The following is a 14308-nucleotide window of genomic DNA, read 5'->3' as shown; positions in this document are numbered from 1 at the left end:
AAAAGAAAAGTTTGAGTTTTGTGGGGCCAGCAGGTAGCACGGTAGTTAAGGGTGCTGGACTCCCACATGGCCAACTGTGGTTCGAATCCTGGACCTGGCAGCTTGCTTTCTCACTTTCTCTCTCTCTCTCTGTCACTCTGTCCCTCTCTGGTCAAATTAATAAATAATTCTTTAAAAATATATACATAATAAAAAAGTTTTAGTTTTGTTTTTCACATTCAGTTTTTAAATCAATTGGATTTTTTTTTTTTTATTAACTGAGTCACTGTCAACACTTATTGTCATATTACACTTGCAGGTAAGGTCTATCTAGATCAATCTCTGATTATATAAATTTTCAAGTAGGTGTCTTGCCCTTCCTTGAACACCTTGCTTCCATCCGACTATAATCTTATAGGTGATAACATCAAGGTAGCTGAGGTCCATCAGTTAACACTCCCTCCATACATAGCCTCAATAAAATTGCTTTCTCCTTACTATGATTACTACCTCTTGTACTATTTGACCTATTTGTATTCACTTATTGTTGTAACTTCCCATTCTATTACAGTTAACTTCTGTGGTAGATCAAACACTTTAGTATTAGTACTAATTGACAGTAATATTTTAGGCTTGAGAGACATTCACTTACTCCTTGAGTATCCTTTTGGTGCAAGTCATGTTTGTCCTAGTCCATCTTGTTGCTAATAGGAAACACCTGAGTCTGGGCAATTTAAGAGAGTAAGAGGCTTGCTTATTCTGCTTACAGTTTAGCGGTCCAAGGCTCAGGGGTCCCACCTAGGAAGGATCTTTTCACTTCGTTAACAAAAACATGGTCCCGGGCAGGAGCATGTGCATCCGTGTCCATGTCTCTGTTCCAGTCTCATTCTCTCTCCTTCTGAACCTACCAGGAATCAATTGTGGGGGCCGTACCCTAATCCTATTTCCCAAAAGCTCCACCTTTCAACACCATAGTTGGATTAAGTCTTCATTCTCTTAATCCCATCACAGCCAAATCTTAGCAAGAATTTTTTAAGGCCATTCAAACCATAACAATATTCTTTTTTTTTTTTATTAATTTTTCTTTTTGAGAGGTTTTTTTGCTATAGGGTGCATGCACTCTCCAGAAAGACAGAAAGCAGGAAGTCATCCCCAGGGGGATGGCCACACTGCTATCCCTCCTCCTCCATTCTCCTCTCGGGATCTTGGGCATGCACGCACATGCGCCCGGTGTGAGTTTTAAGCCACCGGGTCCAGTCGACTACACAGGAGTCCAGAAACATAGCCATTACGCCAACTGCTGGTCCCCAAACCATAACGATATTCTATAGCTGATGTGTCTATGGGACATCTATGTGATGTACTTTTTGTACTTCTTGGTTTTCATAACCACTAATAAAGCACTCATTTGTTATTTTAAAAACTTGTCTACAGTTTTTATTTTTATTTTTTTTTTTTACAGGTTTTTGCGATAGGGCACGTGTGCTCGCCAGACAGAAAGAGAGAGACAGAAAGCGAGAAATCCCCCCCCAGGGGGGATGGCCACACCACAATCCCTTCTCCTCCATTCTCCTCTCGGGATCTTGGGCACACACGCACATGCGCCCGGTGTGAGTTTTAAGCCACCGGGTCCGGGACGTGAACCACGGTCGACTACATGGGAGTCCAGAGACATAGCCATTATGCTAACTGCTGGTCCCAAAACTTGTCTACAGTTTTATAACAAAGTAATAATGCTTTCTTTAGTCTAAAGGTAGAAAGCAGGTAGGTAAATTGTAAATAAAAACTACCCTTATACATTTCAAAGGACATAAAAATGAAGATGTTATAATAAACTTTTATTTTAAAATCCAAACATAATCTTTTCCATTTCAATACACAAGCATGCATGCACACACACACACACACATACAAATACATGTATACATAAGTTAAACAGAATCCACGAGAAATGTACATTTTTTTAACAAGAAAATCAGTTAGTGTTACTTCATGATTAGTCACACAGGGTCATGGACATTCTGTGTCCATGAGAACATTGCCGTCCTTGTCCTTCACTCTTATCCGACCAGATGGATACTTTGTTTCCTGATGACCATTGGTATATACGGTTTTTACAGTGCCATTTGGATACTCCCGTCTCTTGAACTGGGCAGTGTGTAGCTCTCTTTGACCATTATTAAACTCTATGATTTTGCTGCCATCCCTGTAAAATTTAAAAATAGAGTTCCTTAAAAATTTTTTTTTTTTAAATAAGAAAACTATTTTAGAATAGACTTTTGTTTCCCCTCTCCTAGAGGGTCCTTTTCCTATAAAATTGCAGACTCTTTCCACAGTGTTTCTGTTTCAGGGTAATAGTTCCACTTAGCTGATTAGTATTTACTTACATGTGCCCATAAAAAACTTGTTTTAATAAGTTTTTATTTCCACCAAAAAATGCTATTTCTTTTAACTTTATATGTGTTCTGCCTCTAAAACACAAAAACAAAAATTGGTCTTTGTATTAAAATATGGCTATTTTGGTAACAGCAGGTGGCATAGTGGTTGGGGTGCAGGACTCCTGCATGGCCAACCACATTCTGAGTCCAAGACCTGGCAGCTTAAAACTCACACTGGGCACATGTGCATGCATGCCCAAAATCCTGAGAGGAGAATGGAGGAGAAGGAATTGAGTCATGGCCATCCCCCCTCAGGGGCAATTTCTCACTTTCTGTCCGTCTGTCTCTTCAGCAAGCACACACATCCTATAGCAAAAGGTTCTTTTAAAAAATGGCTATTTCAGTTTTGGCCTTTTCTTCATGTTAAAACCCATCTGAGTGGGGCCAGCAGTTGGCATAGGGGTTATGTCACTGGACTCCCATATGACTGACTGCAGTTTGAGTCTTGGACCCAATGGCTTGAAAATCATGCTGGGCACATGTTGCGTGCGTGCCCATGATCCTGAGAGGAGAATGGAGAAGAAAGGATTGTGGCATGCCCATCTCCCTTGGGGGGTGATTTCTTTCTTTCTCACTGTTTCTGTCTCTCAGGAGAGTGCACACTTCCTAAGACAAAAATCTAAAAGAAAAAAAAAAAATCTGAGTACCTGTTCTATATTCAGTGGGGAAGAGAGCTGGGAAGGGACATGATCAGACTTTATAATCAGTTTTGAAACAACAGAGGAAAACAGCAAAATACGAAGACAGTACCAAGTACCAAGGTGATTGCTTGACATTCCTGTGAGATACCCTAATCGAACCCACAAATACAGGTATAACAGGCCATTAGAAACAAGAGGCTGGGGCTAAAGGCAGGGAAGCACCACTTCTGAATACAGACAGATGTGTGCACTGTGTGTTTCTTCCGCTATGATCTTAATGGCATCATACCGTTGTACTCTGACAATGGTCCCATCTGGGAAAATACTTTCTTCTTGTCCATCAGAAAATAAGTTTTTAAAAGTCTGGTCAGGAAAGGTGATTTCTTTTCTTCCATCTGGGAAATGTTTTTCTGTTTAAAAAAAGATTAACTATAAATATTTTTAAAGGAAAGGAAGAATTTATTAAGGACAGAGTAGAGCAAGTTTGTACCTATTTGTCCACTTGAGAAATGTAAGACTTCAAGTCCTTCTGGGTAGGTAGTGTGAGTGGTCTGGGCAGCTGCATAGTAGTAGATCTGTAAAGACATGAAGTTCAGTACATTTTTCTCCAGAGATGGTAGAGCTGCAGAGAAAACTGGCCCTGTGGAAACATACCACTCTCTCATCTGGCATGACTTGCTTCACATCACCATTAAAGAAAGTGACTCTGACTGTCTTCCCATCTGCACTCACTTCTTTCCGAGTTCCATTGGGAAACAGTATAACACGGGACCCATTCTTATAAACTTTTTCAACCTAAAAAGAAATCCATAAGATTATCAATCGCTAGATTTACTCCTGACACTCTGCCTAATTCTCCTCTTACTTGCCTACTTAGAAATTTTTCATAATAAAAAGTAAAACATTCTCTCAAAAGTACAGCAGATCCTTTGTTTCATCAGAGGTTGCAAACTAGTGATTTTCAAATTTTCTCATTCCTTTTTCATTTATTAGTTGAAATTCATCTAAAAATTTTTTTCTGGGATCAGCAGATGGTGTAGCAGTTATATCACTAGACTCCACGTAGTCAACCCCAGTTTGTGCCCCAGATATGGTGGCTTAAAACTCACGCCAGGTGCATGTGCCCAAAATCCCAAGAGGAGAATGGAGGAGGAGGGATTGCAGCATGGCCATGCCCCCTCAGGGGGTGATTTCTCACTTTCTGTCTCTCTGGCAAGCACACGTGCCCTATAGCAAAAATCTCTCAAAAAGGAAAAAGAAAGAAAACCTTTCTTCATCAATGATTTGTTACCCTAAAGTAAACTTTGTATAGGAAACTTCAACTACTTCATTGTTCTGTTCTTTGTCCTTCTCTCTCCCTCAAGGCTAGCAGAACTTTGGCCCTACAATTGCAACTAAAATGAATCAGATTATAGTGTATTTGAAAATGTAAATTTTTCATTAACCTGACATAAAATTCCTTCATCAATCACCAATAAACCCTGCATATGTTCCTCTTATTTTCATTCCCTCTTTTAGCCAGAACATCCAGCCATGCAGTGTACTCAAATCCTTTCCTACACACAAGAACAAACCTATGAAGGTTGGAGATGGAGAGAGAGATCCCTGTCCTAGAATAAATATAAGACCACAGGAAAGAAGGGCCTACAATGAACTGAGGCTTTTTAAAAAGTGCCAAGAATTTCAAAGACTTTTCAGCTGTTTGGAGCAAGAACAAAGTTTAAACAAAAGGACTACATTCCTTCTTTTGCCATTTCTCTAAGCTAGAAATGGCAACTAAATGTATGCTGTACACTGAGTATTTTAAAAGATCCCAGGGTTCCAGCTAGCAGATGGCATGAAGTTTAATTAAAGCAGCTGGATTCCACATGGCCAGTTGTGCAGTTGTGGTTCAATTCTCGTACTGGCGGCTTGAAAATTATGCCAGGTGCATATGCATGCATACGCAAAGTTCCAAGAGGAGAACAGAGGAGAAGGGATTGTGGTGTGGCCTTTCCAGTGCGGGTAATTTCTCACTTCCCCTTTTTTTCTCTGTCCCTGGCAAGTGCACAAACCCTATTGCAAACTTTAAATAAAGAGTCCAGGGGTTCAAGTTCCAAGGTCTTAAAGGTCTTAAGCGATGTCAGTGCTCTTAAAAGATCAATTATTTTAGAATCTAAGTATCAAAACTGTATTTTAATCCTTTTCTTTTGCCATGGGGTGCATGCACTTGCCAGAAAGAGACAGAGAGAGGGAAGATGAGAACTCATCCCCTAAGTATGACCACGCCACAATCCCTTCTCCTCCATTTTCCTCTTGGGATTTTGGGCATGCACACACACATGCCCAGTGTCATTTTCAAGCCTCTGGGTCTGGGACTCAAACCATGGTGAGCCATGTGGGAGTCCAGCACCTTAACCACTACACTACCTGCTGGCCCCTCCATAGCATTCATTATTTACCAAAAAAAAAAAAAAAAAAAAAAAAGTTAACCTTTCCATCAGGATGACTGATTTCTCCCTGAATTTTTTCTTCAATTTCTTCTTTTTCTTCCTTCTCTTTGTATTCAGGATCTGGGAAACTCACCAGTTCAAGTGGTTCCCTAGGCGAGGCAGCCTGTAGGACAAGACAGTTCAAGGAGCTATAAAACCTCCACTTACTTCCAAAACCCAGATTCTAATATCAAAGGGTTCTATGACTTTCATTTGTTGTTATATATAAAACATTTAAAAATGTTAAGTAAAAAGCCTTTATACATGGTTTAGAATCTTAAGTCAGTTAACAATTCATTTCAAATTTGAGTATTCTATGTTTACATATATAAAAATATAAAGAGACTTACTTGTCCTTTATCCAAACTGCCCAAGTCATGAGGAGGTACAGACTTGGATCTTCGAGACAGATTGCCTACTAGAATATCATTGTAGAATTAGTGTTGATATTCAATTAAAAACTTTAAATTTATTAATATGGTCACACACTTCCTTAGGTCATATTCTTTTGTGAACTGCTGTCCTTTATCCATTAATTAAATAAGTCAATACTTTTCTTTACTAATTTGCAGAAATTCACCATTAGCTAAGTTCAAATATTTATATATTACCTAGGTTTCTGGGGACCAAGATAGACAAAGACAAACTTGTTCTCAGAGAACTTACAATCCAAAGACAACATGCTCAAATAACCTAAAAGATAGACCCAAAGATATATTAATAGAGAAAATCACAAGGACTGTTTAGAGACAGAGTGACATCCAAGCATACATATAGAATTTTGCTTGACCAAATAAATAGGTATTTAGTTAAAACCACAGTGGCCACAGTCTAAACATTTTAGATCATGATCAGCACACCAACCATGTACTGTATCAGGAACACTTAGCACACCAACCATGTACTGTATCAGGAACACTTAGCACACCAACCATGTACTGTATCAGGAACACTTAGGTTATAAAATAAGCATACACCCCACCATGCACTCGTGCACACAAACCTACATGAAGTGAGGTGAAAATCTTTAAAAATAAATTCAAAGTGCTAATATTTTTTTCCTATATATTTTTCACTTCATTTTCTTTTTTTATTTCATTTTGTTTTGTACATTCAATCACATTTAGCTTACAAAGTAAATATTTCAATATGTGAACATTTCTCCCTAGTCCAGTTGATCCTGTTGGGATCTTCAGCACATATGCACATGCACCCAGTATGTTTTCTAAGTTGCTGGGGTTGGGATTTGAACTGCACAGTTGACCATGCAGGATCTAGCCACCTTAACCACTAGGCCATGAGGCCAGCCGAATGACTTTTTATTCCTTATAGTATCATTTTATCAACCCAGATTCTTTTTTTCTAGAGAATCTAGAGAAAGCACTCACCGGAGAAAGCAAGACAGAGAGGGAAAGAAAGCTCCTACTCTTCATTGTCATGCCACAATTCCTTCTCCTCCACCTCTCCTGCCTCTTGGGATTTGGGGCGTGCACACAACATATGTGCCCAGCATGTTTCTTAAGCTGCAGGTGTGAAACTTGAACCATGTAGTCATCTATGTGGTATCCAGTTGCCTTAATTAACCACCTGGCTGTGGAGCTGCCCCCAAATTCTTATTTAATGTAGTTTAATTTCAGTTTTTTCCTTTATAGATAGTGCTTCTTAAATCTTTGCCTGTCTTTAGGTTGTACTTCCTGTCGTATTTATATCCAGCTATTCCAGCATTATTTAGTACCTAAGGTTAATTTTCCCTCACATTCATGTCATGTACTTTGTAAAGTGTATGTATATAAACTTCCAGACTGTGGACTTGTACCCGGCAGTCAAGTCAGTCTGTGCTGCCGGTCATCTCTCCTTATTCCACCCAGTTGCTAGATACTTAGAAGATTCAGGTTAATGTTAGCTCACAGTCAGCCTGAGAGAGAATTAAACCTGATCTGTAATGGGCTTGCATTTTGATTTTTGCCTTTTATTAGTCAAGAACCTTGGTAGGTTATTTAACCTTTCAGCTTTGGTTTTCTTACATACAAAATGGCAATCTTAGTCTTTTTTTCTGGAGGTGGTTTGTAAGATTAGAAATGATATAAGTAACACAGCTCCAATTGTATAGTTTCTCATGGGTACCAGTGAGGCGGAGGATGACATTCCTCCTATGTGGTGCAAAACAGAGCACTCCTGTTAGCCCAGAACTTGTTGACTGTCTACCCATTTGCTCAAGCCAAAACCTCTGTGTACTTCCCAGTTCCATTTTCCTTACCTTCTGCTCCCATCGATCCCTACACTAATCCTTCTGATGTTATTTTCTGAATCTAATAATTATGTTTGAACCAATAAAATTGTTGACCATTGGCAATTTGGGACCTATAACTCAGTGATCTCACTTGGTCATTTCTGTTTCTGTGGGTACCTCACAGCCTCCTGGCTGATTTCCTGCCCGTATTCTCCAGTTACTCTCCCAGGGCATCTAGTGTCCATTATACTTGTTGACATGTAAGTCAAGGTCTGGCACTTGCTCAAAACCCTTTATGAGGGACAACAAAGATAGCGACAGGAATCACCAATTACCGAGAAGATCTCAGGAAACAGACTCGACAATTGGAAAATGAACTTGACCTGAAACTCGTTTCCATCAGTAAACGATGTACAAGTTATAGTCACAGCAGTTACCAAGATGAAAGACGCAACTGGTATAGTTCTGACACAATACCCCTTTTGAATGGATCAAGCCGAGACAGTGCTTGAGACAATGGCAATTGAGATTGAACAGCTGTTGGCAAGGCTTACAGAGGTAAATGATAAAATGGCAGAATATATCAACAGTGCAGGTGTCCCCTCCTTGAATGCAGCTCTAATGCGTCCATTACAGCGACATGGAGACATATTGCAGGATTATACACACGGATTTCATAGAACCAAGGCAAATTTTATGACAATACGGGAAAGGGAGATCTCATGGGACCCATACGAAAGGATATTGATTTATAGACATAATGTAAGAAAAGAATAATAGGCACAGAATGCCACCAAGGTAGAAATTAAGGGGAATAACAGGCACAGCGGTTTTGATTATATTCACCATGATGCATGTGTTAAGTTGGGTATAAATTCACTTTTTTTTTTTTTGAGAGAAGTTTTTGCTATAGCAAGTGCTCTCCAGAGACAAAAGAAAGTGAGAAATCACAACCCAGAGGGAATGGCCATGCTGCAATCCTATCTTCTCTATTCCCCTCTTGGTACTTTGGGCATGCACGCATGCCAAGCGTGATTTCAAGCCACCAAGTCCAAGACTTAAACTACAGTCAGCCACGTGGGAGTGCAGCACTTTAACCATCACTGGCCCAAATTCACTATTCATGTTCTGAAAATGTTTTTTTTTAAGAGGTTTTTGCTATAGGGCGTGTGCACTCGCCAGACAGAGACAGAGAGGCAGAAAGAGAGAAATCACCCCCCCAGGGAGGATGGCCACACCGCAATCCTTTCTCCTCCATTCTCCTCTCGGGATCTTGGGCACGCACACACACACGCCCAGTGTGAGTTTTAAGCCACCAGGTCCGGGACGTGAACCACGGTTGACCACATGGGAGTCCAGCGACATAGCCATTACGCTAACTGCTGGTCCCTGTTCTGAAATATTTTTATGAAAAGATCAGTGCAGCCTCTTCTTACCTTGTGTTGGCAAATAATTTTTCTTGCATTTTTCTACTTGAGTTCCTGAAGAAATCTGATTCTTCTGAAATTGAACAGATGGGTTCTATGGTATGGGAGAGAATTTAAAATATAAAATCCGTGTTAGTCTGCAGAACACTTCAGGCTCAGCTGCCACCAGGCCTCACCCTGGCTTTCACCCACAGGCCATTCCTTACATGCCACTTCCTCAGTAATTCCTGCCAAGGCCACCACAGTTAACATTGCAGCTCCCTACAGCCCAACAGCCAGGTCCCTGCCTGGCTTTTTCTCCTTAGCTCTTATCACAATCTCACACACTAAATATCGTATTTATGTATTGTCTTCCTCTAGATCCATGAGGGCAGGGAGTTTTGTCTGCTGCTCACTGCTGTATCCCCAGGGCATAGAGCAATACCCAGCATACCCTAATTATTAATCTAGATGCATGAAAGACAAATTACTTGATTAAAAAGAAGTCTGTGCATTGACTCTACAGAAACTTCCTTTGATCTGTTTTAACTCAGATTTTTATCTGCACATAGTGGTATACCCCTTTATAAGAATCATAACATTGAATTTAAAAAGTACCTATATATAGGAAAGCTTTAAAAAATTAAAATAATGGTCAAACACACATACAATTCACCACCTTGACCATTTCTAGTATACAGTTCAGTGGCATTAAGCACAGTTATATTACTGTGAACCACCACCACCATTCACCTGCAGAACTCTCTTCATCTTGCAAACAGAAACTGTCCCCATGGAATGACTCCTTATTCTGTCCTCACCCCAGTCCCTGGCACCTGCCATTTTACTTTCTGATTCTAAACACTTAACTGCTCACTTATTCAGCATCATCCCAGACTTGGCCAAACCAGCTGCCAAGCCTACCATGGACTCGTCCTTCCTCACTGCAGGCACACACTGGCCCACCCTGGGGCTGTTCTCCATAGCTGCAGCTTTCTTCCATGCATCTAGGCGGAATCTTTCCATTACTTTTATTTCCTCCCGGAGGTCTGTGTTCTCTCTCACCAACATCTCGATCTGGCTTCGGAGACGACCTTGTGTGCTTGACCATTTTGCTTCCTTCCTCTTCAAATCTTCCTGTAAATCGGCTATTTGCTGTTTCAACGCCTCTCAAAATAAATAAATAAATAAATAAATAAACAAACAAACAAACAAACAAACAAGAGAGAGAGAAGAAAAAGCATTGCAAGAATTTAAACAACAGAAGAAACTAAACACATTAATGAAACAGAATGTCTAATCCAAATGGACAGCAGAAAAGGTAGGGCTCAGGTAACAAATGACATCTCAAAACACTGGCTTGGCTGGAGACGAGTTAGAGGGTCAGGTTAGACCTCCCCTCAGACCACCAATAAAACCAATCATGAGTCAAGAGAAAGGAAAGGAGACACCACTCAGGACACACAACTTCCGGTGTTATAAAATACAGAAGGAAGAATGTGGTTAACAACAACTTACTACACATCTCGGTCATTTAAAAAGAGGATTTTGAACTTTCCCAACTGGAGTAATGACAAATAGTTGATATGATGGGTATGCTAATTATCCAGATTTAATCATTACACATTGTCTTCTTGTACTAAAAATCCACGCTGTAGTCCACAAATATCTACAATTATTATGTGCTAATTGAAATAATTTTTTTAAGAAAGAATTATTTTAGATGTACTAAATGAAATAAGGGAAAGGAAGTATCTAGAAGCACCATACAGATGTACACATAGAAATCAAGATGAACAGACAGAAGCAAGCAATCTTCCCTACCACCTGAAACCCACAGCTGAGGGGCCAAGGGCAAGGGGAAGCTCGGACTCCCTCAGCGATACATGCGGAAGACCTGACTGTCCACCACAGGTAAGCCACACAGCAGCCACTAGTGACAGGAAGAAACCAGGGCTCAAGGCCTCTCCCTCAATGGCCACAGCACATAGCACAGACTGGGATCAAGGCTCTCATCCAGTATTGAGCCTTGAAAGTCTTGAAACAGGCTTCAGAGTTTTCCCTAAACATCAGCTTCCCTATTTTGAAAATTCTAGACTTATCCAATAAATGAGAACTATCTGGCAAGCATTTTTATAATATAGGGAAGTAGATGTAGTAATAGTAAAATGGTAACATACAAGTCTCAATGGGTAAGAAATCTACAGCAATTAGTATTTTCTAAGTGTCAACTCTCAGGCACTGCTTACAAAGCACAGAACACAGGTCCCTGCCCTCCTGACACTTACTCTCAGGGAACATGTGTCACAGGGTGGCATGAAGTAGGCAAGGGCGATGGGTCCATATTGGCTGGAGGCAAAGGACAGAATGTGAGCCACCTGGCACAAGCATGGGCAAGCAGCCAGTGGGGGACAGATGGACAACAGCAAGCGAGATGTTAGGAAAGGCCAGACTGGAGCATGAAGTTCTCATAGAAAGGAAAGACGTGGAGGAACAAAGAGTCTGGGCAGAGCGTTGGAGGCCTACTTCCTTAGAGAAAGAAGCCACCAGGATGTCTCCATTAACTCAGGGCTGGCAATTTGAGTCTGGGCGGATTTTCTGATACAACAGCATGGAAAATAGAAGAGAACCCTTGAGAATGATTCCAGGCCTCTGGTTCCAGCCCAAGGGAAGTCGGTAGTCCACCTGTAAGGGCACTGAGCTCAAAGTGTCTATTAGCTGGGACACACCAGATTGGCCAGGGTAGTCCAGGCTGGGTGCAAGGCAGGACCAGTCCCACACTGCACTGTCCAATGTGCAGCCACCAGCCACACGTGGTCATTAGGCTTGGAACTGTGGCTAATGTGACTAAGAACCTGAATTTTAAATTTTCTTTATGTTTAGTTCATTTAAATTTAAACAACCACACATGGCCAGTGGTTAGCATCCTGGCCAGCACAGCTTTAGAGAATAAGAGGATATGTAATTTGAAGAAGAGCTACCAGATTGCAATAAATAAATAAATAAATAAAACCCATGAGTATTCACATAATAAAGTGGAACTACAAAGAAAAAGCTCCTCTGCTCTGGGTGAATTACATTGGAAAAAATAATGAGGACCTGAGCTATGAGAAAAAGAGGAAGAAGGAAAAAAAATCAATCACTCTCATAATCTTGGATGTCTGAGAAGGTTTTTATTGTTTCCCCTTTGGGTCTGGTAAGATTTTCATAACATAACAAGGTATCAAACCAAGTACTGAGGTAGGGCAGCAGAACAGTGGTAAAACTCAATGCTCTGCAAGGCTGACCCTCAAGGGAACGTTGCCAGTTCAGGTCTAGCGTCCTCCCTGAGTACACTGGGCATACCTGTGCCCCTTCGTCAGGCTGGCTGAGCCTGAGGTGAATTTCAGCCTCAGGCCTGCCCCCCCACCCCGTCTCTGTCTCTCTCATGGCATAAATAAATCAACTTTAGGGGCCAGCAGATGGTGTGGCAGTTACATTGCTGGATTCCCACGTGGCCAACTACGTTTGAGTCCCAGACCCAGTGGCTTGAAACTCACGCTGGGTGCGTGTGCATGCCCAAGATCTCAGGAGGTGAATGGAGAAGGGACTGTGGTGTTTTTCACTTTCCCTCTCAGTCTCTGCTCTCTCTCTCTGATGAGTGCATGTGCTCTAAGACAAAAACCTCTACAATAAATAAACTAAACTAACAGCAACAACAACAAAAGGACTGCAGTAACACCGGGAGATTTAGAAACAAAAATCAAACAGCAAATCCATTATGGAGGTTTTTGTTTCAGTTTGCTATAGGGCATGGGCACTCAATGGAGAGAGACAGAGAGAGTCAGAGACAGGGGAAAGTGAGAAATCACCTCCCAGGGGGGATGGTCACACCATAATCCTTTCTCCATTCTCTTTTTGGGATTCTGGGCATACACACGTGCCCAGTGTGTTTTTTCAAGCTGCAGGGTCTGGGACTGAAACCACACAGTTGGCCATGAGGGATCCAGTCACCTTAACCTTCACACCACTTTCTGGCCTATATTATACAGGTATCTTAGAATAGGCCATGGTATTAAATTTTGACTATAGGGACCAGCAGTTGGCGTAATAGCTACATGGACTCCCATGTAGTCTGCCGCAGTTTGAGTCCCAGAGTTCGCAGCTTAAACTCACGCCAGGTGCGTGTGTGTGCGTGCCCAAGATCCAGAGAGGAGAATGCAGGGGCTGGATGAGGGTGCTGTGGCCAAACACGATGCTATACAAGGCTGATATGGGAAGGTTCTAGGCTCTCGTCCAGAGAACTTCCTGAGTATACTGGGTCATGATACAGGGCTGGCTAAAGTCGGAGTGGGTCACAGCATCAGAGCCCTGGTGGGGATGCCTGTCTCTCTGTCTCTCATAAAAGAAATAATAAACCTTAAAAAAAAAAAAAAAGGGGCAACATAGTATATGGTAACTTAGGTGTGCTGATGAAGAGTGCTCAAGGATGGTGCACAACAAAGGAAGGAAAGGAGCAAAGAATGGAACTCAAAAACACTAGTTTAAAATATGGAAAGTGGAAGATGAGTTTGCATTATTTGTGAGAAGTAACAAAAAAACACTTAAAATTTTCTTTTGATAAGGTTTTCACTTTTATGAAATTCAACAAATCCATTTTTCTTCTCTTCAGAGTTAATTTTGGGGCCAGCAGATGGTGTAATGGCTACATCGCTGGACTCCCATGTATTCAACTGCAGTTCAAGTCCCGGACCCAGTGGCTTGGACTCATGCCCGGCACATGTGTATGTGTGCCCAGAATCTTGAGAGAAGAACAGACTGTGGCATGGCCATCCCTCCTGGGGGTGATTTCTCGCTTTCTATCTCTCTGTCTCTCTCTGTCTTTCTGGCAAGTGCATGCGCCCTATAGCAAATACCTCTCCAGGAAAAAAAAAAAAAAAGTTAGTTTTGTATTTTCCCTTAGAAATTACTGGGCCAGCAGGTGGCATGGAAGTTAAGACAGTTAGATCCCATATGGCCTACTGTAAGATTTCAGTCCCAGACCCAGCAGCTTGAAAGTCACTTTGGCTATGTATGTGGGCATGCCCAGGGTCCTGAGAAGAGAATAGAAGAGAGGGGATTATGATGTGGTCATCTCCTCTGGGGAGTGATTTCTCTTTCCCGC

At 41.3% G+C, this 14308-nt stretch overlaps 1 protein-coding gene and 1 pseudogene across 1 annotated transcript in view; one reads left to right on the top strand and one right to left on the bottom strand.

Moving 5' to 3' along the window:
* Positions 1-1902: 1902 nt before the first annotated feature.
* The window catches only part of CPAP (centrosome assembly and centriole elongation protein), a 38487-nt gene continuing 26081 nt past the window's right edge, over positions 1903-14308 (bottom strand). Inside the window, exons 10-17 of the mRNA XM_006146720.3 lie at positions 10090-10332; positions 9196-9280; positions 5880-5947; positions 5531-5653; positions 3713-3853; positions 3549-3633; positions 3348-3468; positions 1903-2185 (exon numbers count right to left, since the gene is read on the bottom strand). Of these exons, the coding sequence (XP_006146782.1) occupies positions 1990-2185; positions 3348-3468; positions 3549-3633; positions 3713-3853; positions 5531-5653; positions 5880-5947; positions 9196-9280; positions 10090-10332 (1062 nt within the window). The 3' untranslated portion in view covers positions 1903-1989. The remainder of the gene's footprint in view (positions 2186-3347; positions 3469-3548; positions 3634-3712; positions 3854-5530; positions 5654-5879; positions 5948-9195; positions 9281-10089; positions 10333-14308) is intronic.
* LOC102477849 (Golgi SNAP receptor complex member 1 pseudogene) lies at positions 7472-8514 on the top strand (annotated as a pseudogene).

The sequence above is a fragment of the Tupaia chinensis genome, unplaced genomic scaffold (genome assembly GCF_000334495.1).
Source record: "Tupaia chinensis unplaced genomic scaffold, TupChi_1.0 Scaffold000186_1, whole genome shotgun sequence".
Lineage (NCBI taxonomy): Eukaryota > Metazoa > Chordata > Mammalia > Scandentia > Tupaiidae > Tupaia > Tupaia belangeri.
The sequence above is the reverse complement of the archived record's forward strand: the minus strand, read 5'-3'. Positions and strand labels throughout refer to the sequence as shown.